At 45.4% G+C, this 18,996-nt stretch overlaps 3 protein-coding genes across 3 annotated transcripts; 1 reads left to right on the top strand and 2 right to left on the bottom strand.

Annotated features, from left to right (window-relative positions):
- Window positions 1–1,457: 1,457 nt before the first annotated feature.
- LOC118791324 (cytochrome b5 domain-containing protein 1) lies at window positions 1,458–5,528 on the bottom strand. The gene is made up of 4 exons (XM_036548640.1): window positions 5,251–5,528; window positions 4,809–4,885; window positions 4,467–4,685; window positions 1,458–1,736 (listed from the first exon to the last, which is right to left on the bottom strand). The coding sequence occupies exons 1-4, from the start codon at window positions 5,369–5,371 to the stop codon at window positions 1,506–1,508; spliced, it is 648 nt and encodes a 215-aa protein (XP_036404533.1). The 5' UTR covers window positions 5,372–5,528; the 3' UTR covers window positions 1,458–1,505.
- Window positions 5,529–5,873: 345 nt separating this feature from the next.
- naa38 (N-alpha-acetyltransferase 38, NatC auxiliary subunit) lies at window positions 5,874–9,228 on the top strand. Its single transcript, XM_036548641.1, has 3 exons — window positions 5,874–5,931; window positions 6,997–7,165; window positions 8,588–9,228. Exons 1-3 carry the CDS (start codon window positions 5,887–5,889, stop codon window positions 8,698–8,700), a joined length of 327 nt encoding a protein of 108 aa, XP_036404534.1. The 5' UTR covers window positions 5,874–5,886; the 3' UTR covers window positions 8,701–9,228.
- A 678-nt stretch (window positions 9,229–9,906) lies between these two features.
- dnajc3b (DnaJ (Hsp40) homolog, subfamily C, member 3b) lies at window positions 9,907–18,766 on the bottom strand. The gene is made up of 12 exons (XM_036548179.1): window positions 18,288–18,766; window positions 16,114–16,224; window positions 15,071–15,195; window positions 14,665–14,739; window positions 14,338–14,481; window positions 13,093–13,274; window positions 12,334–12,453; window positions 12,052–12,157; window positions 11,839–11,959; window positions 11,574–11,706; window positions 11,268–11,416; window positions 9,907–10,934 (listed from the first exon to the last, which is right to left on the bottom strand). The coding sequence occupies exons 1-12, from the start codon at window positions 18,382–18,384 to the stop codon at window positions 10,789–10,791; spliced, it is 1,509 nt and encodes a 502-aa protein (XP_036404072.1). The 5' UTR covers window positions 18,385–18,766; the 3' UTR covers window positions 9,907–10,788.
- Window positions 18,767–18,996: the final 230 nt, after the last annotated feature.

Genomic DNA, 18,996 nt, shown 5'->3' with positions numbered 1-18,996 from the left:
ATAAGCTGTAGCACCTCACAAAACATTGTGTAAATGTTATGTGTTAAATGGCAATATTATGAAGATATTATAGAGGTAGACATCAAATACATAACTGCCGATAGCGTTAACATTTAATGAAAACGACAGTGTCGCACCCATTTCTCAAACTATTGATAGGAAGTCGACCTCTCATCTGCAGTAACCTGACACCGAGTCGGTTCCCGTGTTTGCAAGGTGACTTTGTGCGAAATGCGCTTCGAGGAAGAATAAAGCATATCAGAACCCCGTGACTACCATATAAGGAGAATGGAGTAAATTCACAGTAATGAGGAAAATGAAAACACATGAGGCGTAACTGACACAATGCATTTTTTTATTATAGCCAACAACAATCAATCGACTAGCAAAAGGTACTGCTGGTGTAATAAAGGGCAGGTGCTCAAGCTGTTCCACTGGCGTGAGATCTAAAAGTAAAGCAACGTTTCCAGGTTGACAGCTGTTCCTAATATTCTCCAAAGAGAGTAAAACATTGTGTGACTTTTTAGAACATACAGCATTACACACAATTTGTAATATTAAGGGGAATACCCTAGAACAGTATGGACTGGAAATGAGGAAATATCTGTAGGGTATGCCTTTGGTTATTGGTGCAGCTGTCTGTAGACATAGGTGTCATAGAGAGCAGATAAGGCGAATGATAGGTGGAAAGAGAGATAGTCACTTTGGACCTCCAGCTATATGAGCTACTTTGAATAAGATTTATTACATTTTATTGTACCAGCACACGTCTGAATGAACACTGTCTGAGAGGCAAAGAAAGAGCGCTGAGGTGAGAAGAAGGGGTGGAGTGTTAATTTCCTTTTGTGACTACCATGGTAACCAAGAGTCAATCTTGATATGTGGCTGTATTTCAGACTGCAGTGTCTTTTTAATACCAAGATGTGCTGTCATTTCAGAGTGTACATTGAGGATTTGGCTTGGACTGAAATGTCACATTTGATGTGTATGAAAAACAAATGCACCAAGGAGTTATCCACTAAAGTAAATAAATAAAATCGCCTTAAATTTACCATCTGCTATTTCATAATAAATCTACATTTAGAAAATTTGAAAAAAAGTCAGCATTAGACCATTTTCAGGATACTAATTCATGAGTTTGTAGAAAAATGTAAGAGGCTTGTTTCCTAATTTGCTGAACTCACAGCTGGATTATCATTTTTACAAAAAAAAGGTGATACAATTAATAAATTAATGCTGTGTGAATAAGGCACAGCTTTTCCAAAGACAGACAGGGAATCTGGAGGAGATACTCGAGAGAGAGCGAGATAGGAGAAAAGAAAAGCACTGAGATATAACAGTCCAGATTTGGACCCCACCCCCCACTCCCCACCCTTCCCGCTCAAGAAAACTACACACCCTGCAATCATGAAAAAAGAAAAGTCTGTATGCTATCATTTCTCATTCTCCTCTCAGATCGCCCAGCTATCATGCCACGCCCTCTCTGCAGCCTCCATTCGATTGGCTCACAGTTCAGCGAGGTCATCATTGAAGTAGAGGCAGATGGATGGGGAGAACAGGTCGCGGTCCAGGCGGCAGTGATAGAACTCCTCGTCCTCGTCCGGGACACCGTTCTCGCTCAGGGTCTTGCTCATATCCATCTCGACGCCATCGTGCTTCCAGGTGTAGCTGGTGGCATTGGAGTTGTAGCGGAGGTAGCGCTGCAGGATCTCATCCAGGGTTTCCTCCGAGCACACCTGGCCGACCAATAGCATCATGGCATTCGTTTACTGGCCTAGCAGACAGTGTGTTGAGGCAGACTTGTGTTCTGCACTTGACCCATTGGAACAGCTGTTTCACTAAAGAAGTTCAGGCTGTTGTACTATATTCAAGGGAACCACACCGGCATCAAACTCAAGCCTCGAACCTACAGCGTTCTGATCAGACACCTGTTCCCAAAACAGTATGCCACATGGCTGACAAAAACATTTCAGCAATTCAAAACTACAGAACCTTCTAAGAGTATAATTTCTGCTTTGCAGCAGAACCAACAATGACCGGAAGTGCATGGAAAATTTGAGATAAATGGTAAGCAAAATGGATTTGAAATTAAGCCCACAGGCACATGTCCACACGGATAGAGGACAGAACCACAGAGGGCGCTAAGTCCAGGCAGTACAGGAATTACCAAAGAGAGATGATGGGGTCAGTCAGACACGAAAAAGGGGAGAAAAGACCCGTCTATTGATATGCAAAAGGGTACAAATTTATTGAGAGTCACAAAATGCGGAGGTCTATGAAGTTACATGCTCAAAGCTGACTCAGATGTGGCACAGACAGAAATGACACAACTGTGTCTGCAGTCAACATTCTACCTGCAACCAGGTGCTCCCACAGGTGGTACCTAAACTCAGGCGCTCACAACGCATTTTGTGAGAACACCTTCATCATACAGAGTGCTGTAAGGCCCTCTGTGCTGGAACAAGGATGAGACTGAAGTGGACAGGCCAAAGCGTGTGTGTGTGTGTGTGTGTGTGTGTGCATGTGTGCGTGTGTGTGTGTGTGTGTGTGTGTGTGTGTGTGTGTTGGGGGGGCTCTGAGCCAAAGCTTACAGAGACACAGATTTGTAAGTCTATTGCGAAGAAACAGGCGGGCAGCTGTACTCCGTAATATCCATTTAATAGAGGTTTCTCTAGCCCAGCAATAGCTGGCAGCTGTGCTCAAAAGGGCAGAACAGATTCTTTCAGACTCACAATAGCTTTGATTCCCTTGGGCAGAGCAGGACCGCATTTCAGCTGTGAGGTCTTCATCGGAGAGCCAAAGTCCTGCAGGCCTACACGCCTTCACTAATTCATGTCCTCTCCTGTGTACACCAGACTTTACTGCCCCCTTCTTTTTAGCATTTCGGCCTTTCAGATTTCAGTCCGATCTGGCTAATGTTATTGGTAATGCTCTTTTGCAGCAATGCACAATGTTTAAAATATGCCACATTTAAGATAAGATAAGATAAGATTAGATTTGCATTCATGCTGTGCATATTAACTATAACTGTTGATCACCATGTGCATCATTTTAAGTAGAGCTAAACTTAGCAATTCACAGCACCACATTAGTCTAGGTTTTACACACATGGTAATCCCTTAATAATCATGTCGCATTGTTGGCAGTTATCACAATAATGTTAACTAAACATATCTGCTTTCCCAATAGGGATATTATTATTTTTATTATTATTATTATTATAAAAAGGATCTGCCAGAAGGGAAAGAGGCAGGAAAAAAAAACATTAAATTGAAATGCAAATAATTGAAATGCAGTAAATATCCAGCTGTATAAATGGATAACATTGTAAAAGAACTGTAACCTATGTAAGTCGCTTTGGATAAAAGCGTCTGCTAAATGAATAAATGTAAATGTAAATGTAAAATGCCAGGAACTGTGCTTGCCACTAGAGGGCAGTACAAAGTATCTGGCTAGCGACAGAACTTCTTGTATGAACAAGGCCAGCTGATGTGAGCCAGATCTCAGCCCATGTTGCAGGGCGCTGCCGGTGCTGTATGGACTCGGCCATTCTGACGCCCTCTCGTTCCACCTCAGGGCTCAACATCTCAAACACAATCGTCTCTGCCTTACTGAACATACAGCCCATTAGCAACAACAAGAAAAAAACAAACACAATAAAACCACCTTTTGATTCAGATGGAAATGTCAGTGAAATTTACGCTGGCATTTGGATACAGGTTTAAATAACAGAAAATAATGAGATAGCTGACATAATATGGCAACCGTGTTAACGCCAAGGGGGGCCCCTCCCCTTGATGTCTGAGGGCTGGGAAAAAAAACCCATTTCAGCTCATCAGTATGGTAACATTGGGCAGCACTGTGGCAAAGTGGTAAGGAGATGAACTGTTTGATTTACAGGTGGGGCACTCCTGTTGTGCCTTTAGGAAAATTCAGGTCCTTGATTGCTTCAGTAAATGTAGTATTAACACTAATACTAAATATCCAGCTGCATAAATGGATACCACGCACAAACTGTAAGCTGAGACCCTCTGGATAAGTGCATCCACTAAGCAAATGTAATGTAATGATAATGACTGATTACAGAGAAGCAGAACTTTTAAAAGTGTGACTTAGCTGGGCACTTTCACTGTCAGAACTGAGTCTAACCACAGGGTGGATTTACCCATCAGCAAATCATATGCACAGTCAGATCATACAAAGGATTCCTACAAAATGTAAAGAACAGCCAGACTATGGCCCTAGCCACAGTGGGCAAAATATTTGGACCTGAAATGCGAAGAGGCCTTTGCTTCTCAGTTAGTGGAATGAATTCAGGTCCAGGTTACCTCCGTGTAACTGCAGCTTGATCCTGACTGCAGTGCCCATTCCTGTGTCTGTCAGATTCAGGACTGGTTCTTACTTTTGAGGCTGATTCATTCTCTGACCCTGCGAAAACAGCACCCCCAAGTGGCGGGATTGCTCACCTCCAGACTCTGCTCCTGAGAGGTGAGCGTGTTGATGATACGGATCCACCGTGTCTTCGCCGACAGCAGCCCGACCTCGTAGCGGCTGTCCCTCCACCACGGCTTCCCGAAGTCATTGGCCCAGTCAGTGCGTGGGCAGGGAGGAGGTACGTGCACAAAACGCCCCCTGGGGGTGTAATACTTCACGCATCCAGACAGCGGGTCGACGTGGGTCCTGATCTGAGAACAGGTTAGAGATACGAATATCTTAAACGTAAGACTAAGTAATGACGCTCTGCACAAAAGTTCGCGCTCTGTACAAGCCAAAACGGCTGGTCGAATGAACGTAGCAGGTGCTCTCACATCTTTCGTCTTCGAGTTAAACCAGTGGCTGATGTCCTTCCCTGCGCACTCAAGTATAGGTTTTAACAGCACATCACCTGGAAAAGAGAAAGAGTGAAGGAGAGAATGGGAGAGGGAGTGACGTGGGAGGTTACACCCGAATGTAATGTAATAGATGATACTGTGATTTATGACATAGGCCTACGTGATTACGGAAATATAACTGTTGCTGGCTTAAGTGGATGAGAACGTTACCCGCCTCTACCCAAGACTGCTAGCTTTTAAAACTAAAGCAATATTTTTTCTTTGGGAAAGTCTTTAAACTCTATACCTTAACGGATGGGTTAAAAGTTTAAATTCCTACCACAGCAGCAGACACGTCACAAGAAATGTATTTCTTTTAACAAACCAACACAGCATAAGCTAAAATATTGCAGAGAACGAGGCGCCATTGAAAACTCACCTTTGTGTTCATTCACCAACGGTGTCAAGTCGTACACCTTACCTAAGTAAGAAACCCATATGTCGCCAACTGTGTTGTGCTGCGAAACTTCTGTCGGGGTGAAATACTTTGGGCGATGCATTTGTATCGACTAGTTACGCGTTAAATAAACAGGCGCATACAGGTGTAAATGTCAAGGCAAATATCGGGAGTTATGTTAGAACGTAGATCGAACGCATTCAACAGACGTCCCACGTTTTGCAACATTCTTTCAAGCTGCACAACTGTCTGTATACACAAACAGCTGGTCCTTTGGTTGCCGTGGAGACCACTGCTGCGGCAACGCAGAGCACTACATTCAAGATTAGACCACGGTACGTCGTTTTGGATCCGTGTATCGCTGTCTTTAAAATTATGTTAAATAAAATGCAGAACTAAATGTAGAGTGCGAATGGGATATTGAGCATTAACTGACGAATGCAGACAGAGATTAAATACATCGGGGATGCTTTCTATTTTCTGTTTGAATTAACTACAAATCCCAAGATGCATTTTAGTCTCAGTTTTAGCTTCCGGGGCTGTCTGTCGTGTCAGTGAAATAAACCCGACCTCACTAGCTACAGAAAACATCCAGAAGCTACCAAAGATAATATAAAAATGGCCGCGGTGAATGAGGAAAATGGCATGGCTATGCACACTGTGGTAAGATGGGTTTCTCCCAAATGCACATTGATCGACGATCAATTTAACACCAGCTGTTATTTAGCTAATGTTAGCTAGCTAGTATTTTGACAACCGATGGATAGATAACGATACGTTTCCTAACGTTTGTCAATAAGGAATAGTTCATCAACTTGAACTGGAGAACGCTGTGGATTTGCTGTCAGCTATATATACACGTATGTCTATTTGTCTGCCAGTAACATGTTAGGGAGAAGTTATCTGGCTTAACAAACCAGAAATGTGAATTTTAACGTCGATTGTAGCTAGCTAGCGAAGCGAAGCTCTCTAGTTAACTTAAGGTACAATAACATCGATGCCATTTTGACTTGACGCCAAGGGCGAATATTTGACACCGTCGAGGTTGATGGTTGGTTATGACAACGGTAATATCAGAACATTTGATCGCGTGTAATTTAGCTGAATGCATAAAACTGTACACATGAACTCGGAGCTGACGCACTGAATTTATACGGCTCTGTTTCAACAGCTAAGTTCCGGAAACAGAACTGTAAACCCACTCCTTCCAAGAAATATTGCACATGTCGCCAGCTAGTTAGTTTCATGTTCGCAGTCGACACAAAATTCAGACCGATATGAACAATTTCACATCTTGCACTATGCAGAGAACTGTTGATCTATGAGCTGTTTTCATCACCACGCATTGCTCCAAATGATATCCTTTCGACGTAGGCGTCCTTGTTTTAATCTCTAGACACTGTCTGCCCCAGAAACCGATCAATGATGAACTTACTCACCCCTCACCCTTTACTCAGTCACTTTCTGCCGTAGGTGGATACTTACCTCGGCGAACGGGCTGTGTGTCATCTCCGGGGTTTCATTGCAGGCTGGTTGCCAATATGGGTTTCTATTGGCTACATCGTGAGATGTCATCCAAAACAATCTTTGAGAATGTGTAGATTTCATTGACTTTAGGGGCACTTTGTGAATCAGCTGATGAATAAATCCCCTGGGTATACTACTAAGGTTAGTGTAGCATGCGAATGGCGATAATGGCACTCAGGTGCTCTGTACATCTACCACCAGGGGGAGACATCGGGATCCTCGTTGGCCCGTCAGAAATTGGAGAGCCTGTTGAACAAGAGTATGAGAATCCGTATGACTGACGGAAGAACGCTTGTGGGGCTGTTCCTCTGTACTGACCGCGACTGCAACGTCATTCTGGGGTCTGCACAGGAGTTCCTGAAGTCGACAGGTAACTTGGAGGCACTCCTGCAGACACACAACCATCTTTCCCACAAGCCCTCACCTCCCCGCTCATGTCCTCTCTCTGTAATGCTGTAACAGCAGCAACACTCACTGAAGTGTCCACTTACAAGTCCAAAAAGCACTTACTCATTCAAGCTCTGCAAGGATGCGCTGAAAATCATGTCTGAGCTTTTCCCAGCAAATGGCTGTATATGTTGGTTAGCTTGCTGCACAGAGAAGTCTGCAGTGAGAAGTTTCAGCCAATCAGGACTTCTTAACTGCTGCCTGAAGATGACCTGACTGGTCAGAACAAATTGCTGCATGCTGCTCTTGGAAGTAACTGATGACTTGTTTGTCCATCTAGACATCTGTTTTGAGTCTTGATTGCACAATTGATTGTTGTGCTTTAAGGTATTTAATAATAAATGGTGAGGAACTCCTATTTACCCACCCAGGTCACTGACGTTCTTTATATGGTTTGTACCTCTCTTGCCACTTGTCTGTCTCATCACCATATTGATTTATTTTGTTTAAATGCATTTTTGTGCCTTTATGTAACTGACAGCTACATCTTCGGCACTCATACAGGAATTCTTGGTCATAACGAGCGCAGTCCTCCAATTCACTCCCATGCCAACAACCACTATGTTTCACACTGCTAGTACAGTACCACAATGTACCTGGGAAGCAAATATTGAATGGAGAAAGGGCGTATGCCCCTGACATCTTTCTGGTGACTCACAGACCCCCAGTGGAGTCAATCTGGAGCCAGTTTGATTGTGTTTGACACACTGGAACACACCCTGAACATAAGAGCGATAGGAGTTGCCAGTTACCATGTTTGACTTAGCTGGGCGTCGGGCTCAGTTCTGGGTGTGTAGTCATACAAATGCTTTGTCTGTTAAGTTACATTTAAGTGTGAAAGGTTCAAGGACGAATGGCTGGTCTCCCCTTTCAGAATCTGGCTTAAAGTGGGAAAGAATATGGGATTGAAGTGTGCTTTTACAGTATCTGTACTTTAGGAGTCTTAATGAGTACTCCTACCTTTCTAAGAGTACACTTAAATCTTGGGGAAATTCTCTCTGATGCTCACAAATGAGAATGTAAAGATGGTACTTTCCTTGACAGGGAAAAAAATGTTCTGGAGTAGTACAGTGACAGGGAGCTACTGAGAAATGTTAAATAAAGCAGGTGTTCTGTTAAGATTATAGGTAAAATGCAGTCGTGCATTGAATTATGTCGTGATGACCCCATGTTGTTTGGAAGTAAGGAACGTTTCTCAGCAATGTCTTTATGAGCTGTTGTCTATGTGTGCTTGAGAGCACAGGTGGACTAGCTGCGTGTCTACTCTAGCTTAAGATGAAAGCTCAAATTCTGTGTGTGTGTGTGTGTGTGTGTGTGTGTGTGTGTGTCCTGTTTCCACCTCCAGATTCGTTTTCGCAGGGAGAGCCCAGGGTGCTGGGCCTGGCCATGATCCCCGGTCACCACGTTGTGTCCATCGAGGTGGAGGCTGACAGCCTCCTGGGGTCGCGGGGAATCTGAGGGGAGGAGCCCCGGTGATGGGCGGAAAACTGGACATGCCCACCTGCGATGCCCCAGAGTGCAAGCCTGGCCCCAGGAGTGGGGCGGAGTTTACAACACAATGACCTGCTGCCTCAACAGTCTCCGAGTTCAGCCCAGAAGCAGTACAGACACACACCCACACACACAGGGGACTGCTCATACAGACTCAGAGTGTGGCCATCATGTTGTGGCCATCAGAGGTATCTAATCATATGCCACTCACCCCAGCCTTCAAATCCAGCGTGAGCCAGAATGGACCCATGTAGACCATATCGCTATGGGATCCTAGTACTCAAGTGGCGGCGTCTGGGGGCAAGTGTTTGTGCCTGCGAATTTGAAGCAGAAGCTGCTTTTCCGGATGCAGTCCTACAGAAGAGTGTTTGTGGGGTGGGGTGGACGGGGGGCAGCTGTCATGTTGTTGTATTTTGCACATTTTTTATTGACTGTGCTGAACCTTTACCTTGTGTGTTTACCACTGCATTGAAAATAAATATATTTAAAAAGCTGCATTATGATAGGGTGATGAGTCTATAATTCTCAGTTAGCTTGAACCAGATGGAGCATTTTCCAGATTCATCTGGAGCAAGGATGGTAAGCCATAACCACAAGACCCACTGCAGATCTACCATCCAGTGAGCTGACACCTTATTCAAGAGACCTGAGGTCAGCTGAAAGCCATATACCCTATCAGTACTTAGAATGTATTAATCGTGTACTTATAAACAAATACATGCTCATATTTATAAAGGTACATTTAGTCTTGCACATGTTTGCTATTTGAAGCAGTCTTCATTTGTCACGTATCATCCAAGTGTGTATAATGATGTACATTCTGACATCAATAACTCCATTTTTCCCTTGAGCGTATTCTGATTTCAGTCTTGCTAACACAACAAAGAGGCACATTTTTAGTTCCCAAGATGATTTTAATAGTCTGTTTTTGGAGCGCATTCCAAAAAGTCATTTGCCCTTCTGATGAACCCTATTACAACAACAAAAAAAGCTAGAAACAAACAGTCCTCATGATACAATCCACAGAAAGGCCTTCAGTTTTGAGCCCTCAGCTCCTGTGTCCCAGGGCAATGGAGCTCGATGGGCTACATGGAACAGTCCCGTTGCTCGGAGGGGGCAAGGCAAGTCATCCCAAAACTTTTGGCCAAAGCGATCCTTCTGCGTTTTTTTTTTTTTTTTTTGTCGGTCTCCAACAAAAGGTTTTGTAAAAATAGATTCTACTTTAGATTTAATTTTGGTGGCAAACTGTATCCTTTCCCTAATAATGTTCTGACAGTTTGAACACTTAATACAGAGAATGCCATGGGGCGCAGTGAGGGCTCAGGAGTTTGGAGTGGTTGCATTTAAAATGAAAGGACATAAAAACAAAGGAGAAAACAAGTGCAACGTTTCAAAGACATGCCTTCACAATCAAGACAAGAAAAGATGGCCTCTTCCTGACCGTGACTGTCGATGTCTCTCTCTACTTCGCAATATGAGAAGCTTAAGAAAGGCTGACCTTATGGTTCATTACGCAGCAATTCTCAATGAACTGACCTCCGCTTTGTGTAGATTGTCTGAATGGGCAGCTCCAAGTCTATATGGCCTGGGGTCAAATGACTGCACCGTAATGAGCTAGAGCATTTCAGCAATCAACTACTTCTGTCTAAGCCTGCTGGGCTCTGAAATAGAGACAAGCAGTAATGAATGTTCGTAGATTTTTCCCAGCCTGTCTTCAGAATTATGGAGTGTAGACTTTGAAAAAGAGCGCAAGAAAGACCGGAGCAGACGACAAAAGAGGTCGTCTCAACGGAGCGGGCAGATGGCATGAGGTTGGAAAAAAAATAAATAGAAGTATACATCCCAAAGGACACTCGGTTATCACGTGTCGAGTCACCCCTGTCTCTCCCACTCTGTGTGTAGCAGGGGGGATCTTGGGTAACCATGGACAGTGTCGCCAATCCAGGAGCCTGCCTCTGTGCGCAGGCATTAAAAAGTCAGAGGGTGAGGCAGGCCAGGTCTGTGGAGTCCCACAAAAACTCCCACCCCTCCCCTCTCCTCCCCCATCCCTCGGCTCTAGTTGTAATGGAACTTGAAGTGGAAGCTTCCGCCGGATCCAAAGGGGTTGAAATCGAAGGGCCAGTTGTGGCCCCCGCCGCCGCCCCCTTGCTGGGTCTCGGGGTCCAGGGGGTCCTCCCCTGCGTCGAATTTCTGTCTCATTTCTGCCGGAAAGAGGGAAAGGGGGTAGTAGGGATGAGAAGTCTGACTACAGACCTGTAGGGTTCAACTGCTAGATTGTTATTCAGGGTGGCACATTTGACTGCTCATGTTAAAATGGACACACGTGGATGTAGACTACATCACAGACTGCTCTGTGGACCAGTCCACCAAATCCAAAAACAATGTAAGAGCATCTGCCAAGTGGCTAAATGTGAATGCAATGTTAGTGGGATGTAAAGCTGGGAGCAGGACTCCACAGCATATTTGTCCTGGTTTTAGCAGTCCTGGGTCTCTGTTGGACAGGTGTTCTACAGATGATATGTTCTGATACACACCTGGGTCAGTAAGCACCTCTTTCGCAGAGGCGATGTCAATAAACCTCTTCTCCGCCTCCTTCTTCTCTGCCTCGGACTGGAAGTTATCTGGGTGCCATTGCTGGGCCAGCTTCCTGTACGCCTTGATGATTTCCTGTTTGTTGGCACTCCTATGGTTGAAAAAAAAAAAAAAAAACAGACATTAAAGGAGAATGTAAAAATCAAGCACGTCACATCTCAGCAACTGATCTGGGAACTGTGCCTGGAGGGCCAAGCGGGACACTCATAGGACTGATCAGGGGAGCAGGATATGGGGACTCGCTGTACCTGTCTACACCCAGGATCTTGTAGTAGTCCCTCTTGCGGGACAGTTTGAGGAGCTTCTGCGCCCGCTCGAGCCCCTCTCGGATCTCCTGGTTCTCCTCATCAAACTCCCGTGCCTCCTGGTAGTCCTCCACCGCTTCCAGAGAGAGAAGGTGAAGAACAGAGAGGGTATGTCAGGCGTTTTGGAGTGCAGCCCAGGACCAAAGATAAGGGTTCAGATTTCAGGGAGATGTAGGGAAAGGGGCCCCACAGAGGGGCAGAGGGATACCTTTCTCGTAGTCCTGACTGAGGATGTAGGCCTCTGCCCGGTCTCGGAGGACGTTGACATTTCGGGGGTCTCTCTGGTGCGCCTCGGAGCACGCGTCCACTGCCTCGTGCGCCCTCTTGTTCTGGGAGGGGAAGAACCACTGGTGTTAGTTCCTATGCCTCTAGGACACAGTGTGGTCTACACAGGCCCAGTGGATTACACAGTGGGACCAACCTTGACCAGACAGAAGCAGATCCTCTCCTTGGCTTTGTAGGTGTAGAAGGGAACGTCGGGCTCTGTCTTCATTACAGACTCATACTTCTCAATCGCCTCCTGGTACCTGAAATTCATTTGCTACAATTGCACTGGGGTCGACAACCTGTTACGATGGAGCTGGATGTTCACATGGGACAGTGTTACTGCATGGGGATTGTGAGTGTGTCTATTGACTCACTGAGAGTCACACACACACACACACACACACACACACACACACACACACACACACACACACACCTGTCCTCAGAGATGAGCTCCTCGGCAGAGTCCAGCTGCTTGCTGAGTTTCTTCACCTGCTTGTAGTGGGAGAAACACTCCTTATCATCCTGATCCAGTTTCAGACACTCACGCACCTGGCTGAGAGAGAGATAAAGGAACACTAAGGGAGGAACGGAGAGAAACACACGCACATTCTGTTGCACACTCACATGCACACTCATATACACACACACACACACACACACACACACATACTCCCTCTTACACAGATGGTCACAGGGAGTAAAGGAACACACACACACACACACACACTCACACACACGCTCACACACACATGCTCACACACACATGTTCACAGGGAGTGAAAGAACACACACACACACACACACACACACACACACACTCCCTCTCACACACATGGTCACAGGGAATAAAGGAACACACACACACTCTCATACACACTCACACACACTCACACACACTCACACACACTCACACACACTCTCACACACTCTCACACACTCTCACACACTCTCACACACTCTCACACACTCTCACACACTCTCACACACTCTCACACACTCTCACACACACTCACACACACTCACACACTCTCACACACTCTCACACACTCTCACACACTCTCACACACTCTCACACACTCTCACACACTCTCACACTCTCTCACACACATGCTCACAGGGAGTGAAGGAACACACACACACCCCGCACGCACTGGGACACAGTGCGCTGGTCCCCTCCCCCAGGCTGTGCTACCTGAGGGCTTCCTGGTGCTCCCCCAGCTCGTAGTGCAGGGTGCTGAGCCTCAGAAAGGCCGCGCGGTTGTCGTTTCGCAGGCGGGCGGCGGGCGTCAGGTCCTGGATGGCCTTCCGCAGGTCCCCTAGCCGGATGTAGCACTCTGCCCGCAGCTCGCGGGAGTCAGGGTCCCATGGGGACAGCTAGGTGAGAGAGGGAGAGAGTCACTGTGGTAGCATCCACATATAGCTGTACATAAGTATGTAAACTAAATGGCTCAAAACCTTCACGACTCGAATGGGAATGTGATCTATAATCTGGGGCTGGATTCTCGACAGGGTTTCCAGATACAACTTTCAAATACATAAAATGGCTCAACGCTTTTTCATAACGTTTGCATGTTTCTGAAGGTTTTTACATAAACAAAAATATTCTCTAACAAAATTCTTCTAAATACTTCTAAGCCATTATCTCATATTTATTCAGAAGAATAAACGTAAAGCAGTATTTATGAAAACATTATTACGGTATTTCTCCTAGAAAATGTTCCTAACTTTGCAACAAACATTTGTTTAGGAAAAAAAATATGCTGTGGGATGACACTGGATGACACAAAATGCATTTTGTCCACCTATAGTTTGTGCCAGAACACTGCAGTAAGTTACTGAGGCAAGGTGTTTTATGGAAGAAATGTTAATAATACTTCTGCAGACATAGGCTTTTTCTTATATACTTATAGAATATATACTTTGTAATGACAATGCCCTGTCAAGCCAAATAATGTTATTAGCCGTCAGTTCAAGTCAAATATTAGCTTCTTATTATTCTTATTATAATGGATCGAATACTTTTGTGTATGTATTCTTGTTTTTAAAATTTTCTTTAAAATATAGCTTTCATTTTTATTTGCCAGCTAATTCTAGAAATAGTTGCTCTTCCCTATAGCTAATGCTAACTGGGAAATCCTGCTTTCCTGTACTCTTGCTTGGTAAGAGCATCCCATAACTGCTTTGATGACAGAAACTCTTCATTGTTTTTAACCAAAGCCAGGATGTTTTCTATAAACAGCAACACTGGCAAGCAAAGACTTGTTTACAGTTCTTGCAATATCCAAACGGACTTTGTTAATACAATTCTTAAAAATCTTGACCCTCTCACAAACCTCAAAATAACCTCCATGCACTTTTTTTAACCCCAGGAAAGCTGAAGGTGTGTAACGGGATGCAGTCCTCTATGACCCAGTCCAGTGTGAGCGTGGTGCCTTACCTCTATGACCCGGTCCAGCACGGTCACGGTCGCGTGGTAATCCGCTTGCATGTGAGCGCTCTGAGCCTCCTCCTGCAGCTCCTCCAGCTCCTCCGTTCTGAGGAGCTGATCGTGGGCCTCCCCTTGCTCTGGGGATCCCTCCAGCTGGAGGAGAGAAGAAAAAGGAAGGAGTGGAGAAAGGGGGACAAGAAGAGACGAGAGTGGAGGTCAGACAGAATAAAGGGATTGAGGGAACAGAAGGTACAGGAGGATACAGTCACACTCAGTGCTGTCCAACGGCGACACTCGGGTGTGACAGAGAGCAGAGCAGAGATACGCCCAACTCACCACGGCCTGGAAGTCCTCTCTGGCCTCCTGTGTGTTGCCCTGCTTCAGAAGGATGTTACCCCTCTGGAGGCGGGCCTGGGGACACAAAAGTGAGGGACACACATAGGGTCAGAGAAATTTCATTACATTACATTACGTTTGACATACGCTCTTATTTACACCTTCTCATCTAGAGCAGCTAGCACAGTTTTTACACACTGTCCATTCATACAGCTGGATACTTGCTGAAGCGATTCAGGTTAAGTGTTTTGATTTGTAGTGGTCCACTTGAGAATCAAACCAGCAACACTTTGAGTGACCAGACTTGCTGCTTACCATGACACCACACGGCCGCTGGTTTTCTACAGTGATCTATGGTATCACGAACAACATTGTGCATGCTGTGGTGATTAGAGGGGAAACTCACGGCTAGGAAGTCCGGCTTGAGCTGGATGGCCCTGGTCAGGTCCGGCAGGGCTGATTTGGACTTCCCCATGGCCAGGAACACTGCTGCACGCTTGTAGTATGTCAAGTAGTTTTTGGAGTCACCCTCTGCAAAGACGTAAGGCACATGATCTCACCCTCAGAGCTGGAAAATGGGTGTCTGTCCTTAGAGATATGAGTCCAGTCACACACCATTCATAACCTTGCTGTATTTTAAGGATCCCTCAACGTATTACATGTACGTATACATATGCATGCATGTTTTAAATGTTTTCAGTGTAGTGTGTTCGGTTTTTTGTATTCTTGCCTATTGATAGGCTGTGAAACTAACTATCCATCAGGGAGAGTAAAGTTCATTGAAAGGAATGCATTGAATGGAGTCTTGCTATGTCTTCAGTTTCACTGTCCTCCTTTTTGAGATACGACCTCCGGGTTTGCATCATGACACGATTCATCCTGATTCATGATCAGTTCGCGATGCGGGCGTGACACCATGTACAATGAGCAAGCTGATTTGCCGGCCTCAGTAGAAGCTGCTCTGTGCCTTTGAATACATCAACTGCCAGGATTCAGCAGGATTCAACTTTCTATTGAAAGAATGTTTGACAAGGTGCATGCTGGCCTATAGTGAAAAAGCCTCTCTGACATTCCTGGCTTTACAGGAATGTGATTTTAAAAAGTCTTCTTTTATCTGACATTTAAAATCTGGCCCCAGTCCTGACAGAACTGTGGTCTCTCTAAGCCTGATTTCCAATTCAAATCCAAATGTGCTTTATTTTCGTGACAGCAGAACTCTTCCTAAAACAATGAACACAAGCATGGGTAGACCTACACATCTCCCCAGCTACATCCATCTTTCGGTCTTTTGGACTCTGTATCTGTGTGTGCATATCTGTGCCTGTTTGTGTGAGCATATATATGTGTGTGCATTTGCATTTGGGTATGTGTACGTACATGTAGGTGTGTGTGTGTGTGTGTGTGTGTGTGCGTGCGTGCGTGCGTGCGTGCGTGCGCATTGCTTCTCACCCACAGCAGAGTGGTAGTGGGAAAGAGCCTCTGCCAGCTGCCCAGCTGCCAGCAGCTTGCGTCCCATCTCCAGGTGATGCTCAATCTCCACATGTGTGGCACCCAAAACACCTGCGACACAACAAAAGAGGTGAGACACCCAGAGCACCTGGCATCAGAGCCACTCTGCGACACCCAGAGCACTGGCATCAGAGCCACTCTGTGACACCCAGAGCACTGGCATCAGAGCCACTCTGTGACACCCAGAGCACTGGCATCAGAGCCACTCTGTGACACCCTGAGCACTTGGCATCAGAACCGCTCTCAGGCACCCAGAGCACTGGCATCAGAGCCACTCTGTGACACCCAGAGCACCTGGCATCAGAGCCACTCTGTGACACCCAGAGCACTGGCATCAGAGCCACTCTGCGACACCCAGAGCACTGGCATCAGAGCCGTTCTCAGACACCCAGAGCACCTGGCGTCAGAGCCGTTGTCAGACACCCAGAGCACCTGGCGTCAGAGCCACTCTCAGACACTTAGAGCACTGGCACTAGAGCCACTGATTAAGCCATGTACTGAAAACTGATCTTTATTTGATAGTTGACACTTTTCATCTGCTGAACATTCCCTGAGAAAATACTTCAGTGTTGGAAGTGTTCTTGCTAACATAAACTTACTTTTTTATTCAGCTTGTCTGAATTTTGATGCATGCCTCAGGTAAGCTAAATCAGTTTTCATTTGGCTTTTTAGGCCTGTTGAAATAATTGCTATAAATGGTTGAGTATCTGTCTTTATTACTGTTACTTATTTCTAATGCTTTATTTCTCTCTGATACACATGGGGTATCAACCCTGAAACAGGGCTTAAGCCTACATCCTCAGTCAGGGCTCACATGAATAGAAGAAGTAACTTGTAAGTGTAAACACCTATAACTTCTATCCTTCTCTTGAAACAAATATACTTCCAACAACGATATCAGCACAACAGAACTTTACTGCAAAAGAGACTCAATTACCAGCTCAATCAAAGCTAATTAACTGACAGCTCATTGGGAATGGAAACCATTACAAAAAGCATGCCTTCAGGACCAGGGCTAGAGATCACCAATTATGGACTAAGTGAATGTCATTTCACTGCCACAAAAACCAGTTGCTTTGACACGTATGCGTGATACGGCAACAGAGAGGCCAGCTCCAGGCTGATCGTAAGCCCTGATCTAAGGCCAGTTTTGCTCTTTAGCTCATAATGGTTAAGGTTAGAATTGTGAATTGGGGAATCTGGTCCTAAAACAGCACTTACGGTCAACTTCTGCCTCGAGGGTGGAGACACTGCGCATCAGGAAGAATAGCAAAACCTGGTACAGTGTTACCCCCGGTGTTATGAAAATCTATAGCAGGAGAGGAAGGCTAAGACCTGGGCAAACACTTCTCTCCCTCTCACTTCTCTCGGCTTGGCTGTCATGCACATCAAGGTAGCTTTATGTCCTGCTTTTTCGCGTAATGGGACACATGCTGGAGCACAGTTGCAAAGCCCATTACTACTACTCAGTCATTTATCACATTACTTGCATGGTAACATACCAACACTGTGCAGCAACGGTAGGTTTCGTTTACACCGATAGCCGCCTCGCAAGCATAAATCGAAAGTTAAGATCGCAATAGCTAGCTAGATTAACCGATCAAATAGCCACCCATTTGACCAAGCTTCACAACTGGCTAGCCAGCAAAGTTACATTTTCTCTCGCAGATGCAGTTCCCAGCTGACAGGAGTCATATTTGTCATGCTGTTGTTTCGGATGTGGACGAGCAGTCTTCCTAGACAACTATTTAAAGGCAACACGCTAACTTGCTAGCTAAGTAGGTAGCAAATGCTCACGACACACCATAAGAGGTCTTGAACGTGTGCACTGTAGCTACTTTGCTTTACAGGCTCGGCTAACAGTCTTCTTGTTTCTTCAAGTAACTTTTAGAATCTGTCAGACTCAGTTATAAGCCAGGTAGGAAATGTTAGCTACCCGGCTAGCTGGCTAAACTGGTGAGGATGGTGCCCGAGGGCTGGAACTTAAACCACACTCCCCGCAGCACTTACAGAGTTGTCGTTGTTACAATATCAACGGCAAGAGATCACTTCCTAAAAACACATTTTTCCTGCTAATACCGCTCTGTGCACACGCTAAAGGCGTCTCGACTTACCGTCCAGCTGTAGGTCCAACACGACGCAAAGCAACGACAAGGAGGACAGGACTCCGTTCAAACCTTTCCGTCGCTTCGACTCCATATTAAATAACATTCAAACGTCGGCAGTCGATGAAATATTTACAAAGCTGAAGGAGTATTTGAATTCACTGTGTATAACATCCGGCTAGAAATCTATAACTAGCTAGCTGTCCATCTTTCTTTCAGCGCTGGAGACTATGGTCCGTGATACTGGAGTCTCCGACTGACTTACAGAGACTTTAGTTTAAGGTTCCCACAGAAATATACTGCCTTTATTCCACCGTTTGTACCACTAATCGTTTAATGTACTAATCATGGGTTTAAATGGCTGTAATTCTCTTCTTTCGCCTGACGTGGTGTGACAGCAAGCAGCTGACAGCTCTAAGCTTTCAAAAGGGAAACTTCACCCCTTTCCAGTTTGGGTGCCCCACTCATGTAACTCTAGCTCGCCTGCATCACTGCTCAGCTACCTCTGTATAACACATCCGCGTTTGCCTATGCCTACAAACGTGGTACGCTCCCATTGGTTGCTTTTTTAAAAACTAAAAATGACGCTCCCATCCGTGTTCGGTGTGGGACAGGCTAATATTGAAAAATGTCACGGTGTCGGCTGGGGGTGGGGGGGGGGGGGGGTTATAAGAGTCGACTACATTATATTATGAGATTGCAGTACATGAATCTTATT

Source organism: Megalops cyprinoides, chromosome 16 (genome assembly GCF_013368585.1).
Source record: "Megalops cyprinoides isolate fMegCyp1 chromosome 16, fMegCyp1.pri, whole genome shotgun sequence".
Lineage (NCBI taxonomy): Eukaryota > Metazoa > Chordata > Actinopteri > Elopiformes > Megalopidae > Megalops > Megalops cyprinoides.
This window is presented reverse-complemented; position numbering and strand designations above follow the sequence as displayed.

What these genes read in the sequence shown, in the direction of transcription:
- LOC118791324 (XM_036548640.1), bottom strand. Translation starts at nt 5,371, where the DNA reads ATGCATCGCCCAAAGTATTTCACCCCGACAGAAGTTTCGCAGCACAAC. An exon ending in GTTGGTGAATGAACACAAAG is followed by an intron (nt 4,886 to 5,250) that starts GTGAGTTTTCAA and finishes TCTCTTTTCCAG; the next exon opens with GTGATGTGCTGTTAAAACCT. An exon ending in CTCAGGAGCAGAGTCTGGAG is followed by an intron (nt 1,737 to 4,466) that starts GTGAGCAATCCC and finishes TTGGTCGGCCAG; the next exon opens with GTGTGCTCGGAGGAAACCCT.
- naa38 (XM_036548641.1), top strand. Translation starts at nt 5,887, where the DNA reads ATGGCCGCGGTGAATGAGGAAAATGGCATGGCTATGCACACTGTG. An exon ending in GCATGGCTATGCACACTGTG is followed by an intron (nt 5,932 to 6,996) that starts GTAAGATGGGTT and finishes ATCTACCACCAG; the next exon opens with GGGGAGACATCGGGATCCTC. An exon ending in GGAGTTCCTGAAGTCGACAG is followed by an intron (nt 7,166 to 8,587) that starts GTAACTTGGAGG and finishes TTCCACCTCCAG; the next exon opens with ATTCGTTTTCGCAGGGAGAG.
- dnajc3b (XM_036548179.1), bottom strand. Translation starts at nt 18,384, where the DNA reads ATGTTATTTAATATGGAGTCGAAGCGACGGAAAGGTTTGAACGGAGTC. An exon ending in GTTGGACCTACAGCTGGACG is followed by an intron (nt 16,225 to 18,287) that starts GTAAGTCGAGAC and finishes GTTGTGTCGCAG; the next exon opens with GTGTTTTGGGTGCCACACAT. An exon ending in GAGCTCATCTCTGAGGACAG is followed by an intron (nt 12,158 to 12,333) that starts GTGTGTGTGTGT and finishes AATGAATTTCAG; the next exon opens with GTACCAGGAGGCGATTGAGA.